At 26.6% G+C, this 8,529-nt stretch overlaps 1 protein-coding gene across 2 annotated transcripts; it reads right to left on the bottom strand.

The window, feature by feature from the left end:
- Nucleotides 1-1,081: 1,081 nt before the first annotated feature.
- Nucleotides 1,082-4,201, bottom strand: LOC145849678 (mitochondrial coenzyme A transporter SLC25A16-like). 2 transcript variants are annotated; one of them, XM_082954688.1, is made up of 2 exons: nucleotides 4,087-4,201; nucleotides 1,082-2,711 (listed from the first exon to the last, which is right to left on the bottom strand). In XM_082954688.1, exon 2 carries the CDS (start codon nucleotides 2,589-2,591, stop codon nucleotides 1,824-1,826), a length of 768 nt encoding a protein of 255 aa, XP_082810814.1. In that variant the 5' UTR covers nucleotides 2,592-2,711; nucleotides 4,087-4,201; the 3' UTR covers nucleotides 1,082-1,823. The 2 variants fall into 2 exon arrangements, with proteins under 2 accessions (XP_082810814.1, XP_082810813.1); XM_082954687.1 differs by lacking the exon at nucleotides 4,087-4,201 and having other exon boundaries at nucleotides 1,082-2,773.
- Nucleotides 4,202-8,529: the final 4,328 nt, after the last annotated feature.

Here is an 8,529-nt window from a genome sequence, read left to right as displayed (position 1 = left end):
GTACATCGTCATTTATTTATAAGTTTTAAAGTATTTTATCTAAAGTTGCAATTGAAGTTACCCAAAAATACAATGTTTCTTGCACCAGCGATAACTCATATATATGATAAATACTGATGCCATTCATTTCTAGTATCTTACTATACATACTAAATTATTGCCAAAAAAAATAAACGTAAGCTTTTTTAATTGTTACAGATATATCACTTATTAATTTTTACTGTCCCTGAAAATCAGGACGAGTTAATTTGCTGGATGTTTTTTTTTTGTCCAAACATTTACTTTAATAACTTAGACTCATAAAACAAAATAATTAAAAACTAATTTTTCAGAGTCAGTAAAATGATATACCAGCCTTACAACAATAAGATAGTAAATTAAAAATTACATGAGTAATTAAACTGCGGGTGGCGATGGACTTTCCGGAATAAAATATACTTAAAAAAGTTTTAATGGTAAAAAATACAATTAGGCTAACAATTTAGATTTAAAGAATTAGTCGTGCTTGATAATTGCTTATTCTATCAGTTTTGGTATTAATTTTTTTGTTAAATACTAGAATTTTTTTAAACTTATTTTCTGACAACAACAAATTTTTTTTTGTACATTGCGGCCCGCAGTTAACTTTAAAAAAATTCTTAAGTTATAATATACCTCCGAGTCGGAGGCTCCGACCACTAGTGAAGTTCTAAATTACAAACATTTATTATAAATAATTTTAAAAACAATATGAAATAAAGTTCTCAATTTTCTTTAAATAGAGAGTTAACTTATATAAGTTTCGTCACTAAGCTGACACTGTTTCACCTAAACAAGGCTTATCAGTGACAATAAACAAAATTGATGCATATAAATATATAGAAAGAGCTAATTAATCAATACTTTAAATATTTGAATAATATTTATTTAACTTTTATTATAAGAAGCAAAAACTACAAATGTAACATACATTTAAGTAATTGTCATGTAAAATTATTTGTAGAATGTAACAAAAACCAAAATTGTTTATAACAAATTTTACTAGTAATTTATTTATAATTTTTTTAATATTTTACAAACAACTACGTATTATTTAGCAGCATATTTAAATTTAATTAATACAAAACAATACAAGTAAAAAAACTTAGTATAGAAATCTTTTAATAAAAATGAATACAAATTCATAAAGTTTAAACGATTTCAAAAACCTCTTCTTATTTACTCTAGGATTTATATATTACCAACTAATAACAACCTTTCTCAAGTATTTTGTTTTACTGATTTAATAGCACAATTTTACTGAGTTTTAAGATAATAATTATGTTTTAAAAAAAAATTAAGAACAAGACTATTGTTATAACACTACAAAAATTTTTTTCGTTGAATCTTTTGTAAACTTATATATTTTTACTGACTACCAAAACAAAAGTTTATCAAAAACCTATTTAGATATTTTAAACAAAATTTTTTAATTGAAAAATTGACTTGAAAGAATTAGTATATGTATTAATAAACTTATTACGATCTTTTTTAACAAAATATTTTAACTTATTGAGCTGGACTACAATAAACAAGATATTTCAAGCGTAAAAATATATTTTTAACTTTATTTCTAGTTGCAAAGGTTGTTCACAGATGATGCTTTTCTAGAATTGTTCTGATGAAGTTTTAAATAAGCACACTTTTTTGATTATTATAAAATTCTATAATAATCGTTTACATTTAAATATGAGATCTTTATGGTTTTATAAAATTTAAGGCACAATTATAAAATTTACATTCACTATACTCACATAAATCACAGTGCATAGAGAATTAAAAGATGAAAATTAAAAAATTGAACTCTAATTTTTACGATTAAGACTTAATTGTTGACGTAAAATTTCGTATACTGAATAAGCAATGGCTTGTTGGGGAATTACTCTAATATAGTTTATAGAAAGACCACGATAGATGCCTTTTACTATACCATGTTTTTTATAAACATGTACTAGCGTAGTCCCTATGCTTTTATAATCACCAGGATTTTTTAAAACTTGTGATAGCTGCATCCTTCTTCTAGCCACATCTAAAGGGTACGAAACTGTTTGAGACATTGCTCCAGCAAACCCTCCAACTAAAATGTTTGCCCATAGTTTTAAAACTAGTACATCCTCAACTTTAGGATCCGGTTGCCCTACAACATTGGGAAACATTTTTAGTATTTTTTCCTTAAAAGTTGTGTAAGTAAAAAATGATACACCTCCGTATGGTATGATACCTAATAAAGTTGGAGTTATTCCTCTATAAAATGCTCTGATACCACCTTCTTCTATGTATATAGTTTTAAATGCATTAAATATTCCATTATACTTATGATTACCAGTTATTTGAAATGCTAATCTTGCTCTCATCAAATCTAAAGGATATGTTGCAAGAACTGAACATACACCTCCACTAGCACCTGCAACAAAACTGTTTGAATGGTGATGTCCAAACAATGATTCACAGTAGATCTTTGTCTTTTCAAAAGCATAAAATTGAACAGCAGAGTAAGGAAAAACTCTTATCATCATCATTGTTGTACCTTTCCAGAGTGAAGCAATTCCTTCTTGTTTATATATCTGATACATACATTGAAAAACTCCATACTGTCTATAATTTGGATGAGCAACTTGCAATAGAATTTTGGTTCTATCAAGTGGAGCAATGACAAACTTAGCACAGCATCCAGTTAGTCCACCAGCTAAAAGCTGTTTTAAATTGTTTTGATCAAAAACCATAAAATTTTGCAGCTGGTGACTATATAAAAATTTATACTGCAAAGAATTTACTTTATTGTAATTAGTTTTAATAATATCTTTGATTTAGAGAAATTACAGCTGTTTTAAAAATTAAATGTTAATTTTGTTAATCAGAAACTAGAGAATAAACATTGAATTGTATTTATATTGGTACAAACAGAATTGCAACTCTTAAAGGCGAAATAAAACTAGCCTAAATCATTATAAACAAGACTGAGTTAGTTTGAGATTGTTAAAAACCTGAAATAAATTTGCAACTTTTTTGGTAGAACTATCATTAAGGGCATAGGGGGGGGGTAAACACCCTTTTTAGGTTTTTGATCTTATTTTATATAGTTTTTACTAAGCTAAAAAATGCTTTTTACAGATTTTAAAAATTCAAAATAGTTTTTGAGATATAGCCGGTCAAAGTCGGAGGCAACAATAGGATCCTTATGGGAGGCGCAAACTAAAACCGCAAAAATAGACTATTTCACTAAAAATCTATCTTCTCCTACGTATTTTGAGATAACCACCTCAAATTTTCAGGAAATGTTCCTTGATAAATTTAGAAAATTCTGTCGGAACAGAATTTAAAAAAATTAAAAAATAAAAATTTTATAACGAAAAAACTAAAAAAAAATTGTTTTTTTTTGTTTATTTTTTATATAAAATTTTTATTTTTTAATTTTTTCAAATTCTGTTCCGACAGAATTTTCTAAATATTGCAAGGAACATTTCCTTAAAATTTGAGGTAGTTATCTCAAAAAACGTAGGAGGAGATAGATTTTTAGTGATTTCTAGTTATTTGCCGTTTTAGTTTGCGCCTCCCATAAGGTTCCTATTGTTGCCTCCAACTTTGACCGGCTATATCTCAAAAATTATTTTGAACTTTTTAAATCTGTAAAAAGCATCTTGTAGCTTAGTAAAAACTATAGAAAATAAGATAAAAAACCAAAAAAGGGTGTTTACCCCCCCCCCCCCCCCCTATGCCCTTAAAGTAAACTAAACATAAAAACTAAATTAACAAACTTTGCAATACAAATTAAACAGTTGAAATAACCTCATTTATATTGTGACCTAATTATTAGATGTAATGAATGTATTTCTTTCATTTATTAACAACAGTTAATTTTCAATCAGTTATTTTTTCCATTAACGTTAGTGCTTTGTTTATATAATATGTTTTGTTGTGTATTTTAGTTTACTTTATTTTTTTAGACTTAATAATTACAAATATTATATAGTTTTATAACAGTTGGATTTAATATTAAGTATTTTACCTATTATTAACTATTATCTGTAGTAATTATTTTATTTTAATAAAAAACATGTATACACCCACTTTATTCTATGCTTCTATTCTTTCATTACAGTAATTATTTTTTACAGAACCCAGTTGAAGTGTGTTGATTCGTTAACACACGGAAACATATGTTGGAACAATAAAGGAAGATTACTGTACAATTTGTTTGTATTTAAATATATGCATATTATTTTATTTTTCAACTTACTTTTCATTGAATAAACATTTAAAATGAAGGAACATACAAAACTTACAATAATACAAGTGCTATGATCAAAATTTTTTTGATAATAATTATATATAATAACTGTTTAATTTTTGTTAATAAACAGAGAAACAACACTATTTATCACAATTTTTATAAAAAAAAAATTATATAAAAAGTCCTAAGAGTTTATAACTATTATTTTTACCATTTGCCATACATTTGGTAAAGTGTAATCAAAAATAAGAAAAAGTTGTTTAAAAACTCTTTTATTATTGCTTGCTTAAACATTTTCTCAAAAATAATGTTGTTTCCAGAAATAGAATTTGTAGAATATGCAGACAACAAATCTACTAGTTTGAGAACAAGAATTTCAGTTTAGCTAACTATGTTTTTTTATTTAACAAAAGAAGTCTATGGCCACCTACAAGCTACTGTAGTAAAGTTTAAATTAAACCTATCAAAACAAATAAATCCTAATATTTTCTGTTCACACCAACTTTTTATTATTTTTTTTTTTTAAGTTTTTGAAATCATACAACAGACTTTTGTAAAACATTTTAATTTATCAGATTGAAAATCACTCCTTATAAGCTGTACTTTTTTGTTTTTAAGTGTAAAGATATCAATAAATTACAGGGTTGCCATTATATGTTTCAAAATAACTATCTCGGGTAACCTTAAACTAGCCTGATTCATACAGATGTTTTTAAATTCAGAAAAAAAAAAAAGGTTCGCCTCTCTTTTGCGTTGACTCAAACTACTTATACCTCAAAATGTTTTTATTTTATAAATAATAAAAATTTAAGCTAAACATATATACTTCAACATTTGAAGTTTACTAAAGTTAAGAGAAATACTGTTCAAAGATTCAATATTTTAAGTTTAAATGAATTAAGGTTTTTTTAAAGTCTGTGGATAACTTAACCAACTATGTAATTTTTAGGATTTGAAATAATAAAAAATGGTTTAAAACATTTTTGATATTTTAATTGACTTATTTTAATTTACCGTATAACGTACTCACTTAAATGCATATAACTTCATTGTCTTTCTTAACAACTTTCCTAACGGCAATAAACAAATTTAAAATTCAAACCCATGGTAAAACTTTTATTTCCCTTAACTGTTTATATTTAACTGAATTCAAATCATGATAAGTATGTATTTAAGATTTCAAACAAAGCTTGATGTTATTAGAAAGTAGTGAAAAGGTTATGCTAAAAAAAGTAAATAAACCTTTCAAAATATATAAAAATTTAATCTTGATCAAAACTCGTTAAAAAATAACAAAATATTTAAAATTGGTCCATTATATTTCATTCAAGATCTAGAAGAAATCTTGTCTAAGATTTTTTTTTTAATCCTTAAACTATTTTGAGTTTTTTTTTTGCTAAAAATATCTTGAGAAAAAAAGAACTACTCTGAGTTTGTGGCAACCCCGAGTTTACCTCTAGTTGATTTCATTAGTATTACTATATTTAAATATTTAATTTTAATTCATAAGGCAATGAAAACTATTTTTAATTGCTAAATAGTATAACTTCATTAAATTTTTGAGTCACACAACTATATTTGAAATGACCTAAAGTAAAAAAATTAACAGTGTGTAAGGGTAAGAAGAAAAACTAAAATAAATTGTTGCTTTAATGTATACACAAAAATAATAAAAAATCTTTTTATTGGTGATTCAGCTGAAAAGAGTTCCATTTGGTTACATAAGCATGTAATCATATATATTGTATATTGAAAGTCAAAAACAAATGTGCTCAATTTATTTGGTCCTAGGACCTGGTACAACAAAAAACCTTTTGGTTATCCAGTTACATAGCACTTGGATACCTTTTAACGTTTTGTCCAGGATGTGTAATTTGAGTCAGAACAAATATCAAAGTGCAGCCTCTCCAACCTGGCCATGTTGGGTAATTTTGTTTTATTTGTGGCCGGATAAAATTTTTATTTATAATCTACCTCTTTTATACTATGCAATGCAGATAATAAAACGCCCCTATATTTTTAATTATTTAATCTAATTAGTTAAATTAAATGTTAATGACATAAGAAGGAAATCGTAACCAACCCAATGGAAGAACTCATATGAAGTGCTAGAATGGTTTAACAATATTGACAATATAAAAAATAAATGCTTTGTAAACTTCAACATTATTACTTTTTATCCTAGCATCAGTCATGATCATTTATCTGAGGCCATAAAATTTGCAAAAAACTTCACAGAAGTAAAAAACAAAGACATAAAGCTAATAGAACACACATGTAAAACAATTGTCACTTATGATAATAGAACCTGGGTAAAAAAAGACAGTAACAGCCAATTTGATTTACCAATGGGTTCATTCTTAGGCGCGGAACTGTGCAACTTGGTAGGCCTGTATGCCATAAGCAAACTTAGGCACTTATACAACTATATAGATATTGGATTTTATAGAGATGACAGTCTTGCAATAATAAGCAGAAAAAGTAACCAAGAGCTAGAAAGACTAAAAAAGAACACAATAAAAACTTTTAATGATCTCGGTTTTAAAATAACAATTGATATAGGCGCGACTAAATGCAATTTCCTAGATATAAAAAAAACAAAAAGACTTCTCTGCTCTCAAAAAAGTTGAAAAGTTCTCTTCTTTATAATTTCTCCATACTTATGATTTTCCAACAAATCATGTCCAATCGCAGAGAAGTATTTTTTTGCAGGTTTCTCTGAACAACCATTAAACTAGCTTTTCACAATTTTCAGAACATGCAGATTGATTATTATTCCTTTTAGATTTTACTTCCACTTAGTTGCTACCATACCATCTAATGTTACACATGGCTGTTTTAGGTGTTTTTGGCCAAAGCTACAACAAAAAACACATCAAGAATCTAATCATATGATCACTGCCACCAGTGTGAAATCAAAATCAGCTGTTGCAAACTAAAATAAACCAGTATCTTATTGGAAGTATTAGGTTCTATATAAAGAATAACTAGAATAAAGAAATACTGTAAGTAGGAAAAAAGAGATACTGTTTGTATTTGAAAAAAAAAGTATATATATGTATACTGATATATAACCACCCTTGATATGTCATCAATCAAGTACCTAAATCCATCAACAAAAGGTTGACAACCATATCTAAGAATGAGAGCTCCTTTAAAAGAGCAAAACAGCACTACCAGGAAGCGTTAATTAAAGGAGGTCACAATCACAATTTGAAATATAACGCTGGTAACAAGAAAAAGACCAAGCAAAAAAAGAAAAATATCCTATATTTTTTGTTTATTAATTCACGCCACCATTTTGTTTGTTGGTTGAGACAAAAATCAGTAAGCGGTCCCTGGAAATTGTTAGCCAAAACTTTGGCCCAAGGCACCAGTACCATAAAATTTTCAATATAAAACTGTTGTAAAGTTTGTACTAGTGCATGCTAAACATGAAAAGCCAGATAATGTCTCATAATTGCAAAATGTTAGAAGATAAGGCAGAGGAACGAAAGCAATGCAACTGCAGAGATAAATGCATGGTGGATGGCAATTGTTTATTACAAATGCTATCTATAGAGCAAAGGTAATAACATCAGAGAAAAGTAAGCAGTATGTTAGCTCATCAAGTTTATCATTTAAAAGTAGGTACACAAGGCATAAATATTCTTTTAACAACAGTAAATACAGACTAAAAACTACGCTTTCAAAATATATCTGGGATTTGAAGGATAGAAATAAAAATTTTACCATTAACTAGAAAACTTTAACACGAATGAAAAACAAATTCAATTTAAAAGATGGCTGCACTCTCTGCAATCAAGAAAAACACAAGATCTTAAAATTAAACTCAAATCTAGCTTTAAATAAACAAAATGAACTTTTTAGTAATTGTAAACATTTTTCAAGGTTTTATTTTAAATAGTTTTGAACATATATGCAATCTTAGTGTGTCTTATATTTTTTAATGATTTACTTAGTGACTTAACAATCCTTTAAGTTTTTGCTTAATTTCATGTACACTTTGACTTATGTTTTGAAATATTGTCACAATAAACAAACTGAAAATCTGTTCTGTTTAACAAAATAGTGAAACAATTGTATTTTTAATACGTTGTATTTTATTAATATATATATATAAAGGTTTATTTCACGATGTAAAACTTAAAGGACTCGAGTTTCGTGCTTATGTACTCATCAGCTTCAAGACAAGATCAAAATAAAACACAAAACAAAATACACAAATGAAAGTTAAAAAATTTAGCATAAATAGATTATGATGTAATTTTGAAACTATC

The sequence above is a fragment of the Thalia democratica genome, chromosome 2 (assembly GCF_965202585.1).
Source record: "Thalia democratica chromosome 2, ktThaDemo2.hap1.1, whole genome shotgun sequence".
NCBI classification, from domain to species: Eukaryota; Metazoa; Chordata; class Thaliacea; order Salpida; family Salpidae; genus Thalia; species Thalia democratica.
Note: the sequence above shows the minus strand (reverse complement) of the source record. Positions and strands in the feature narration are given on the sequence as shown.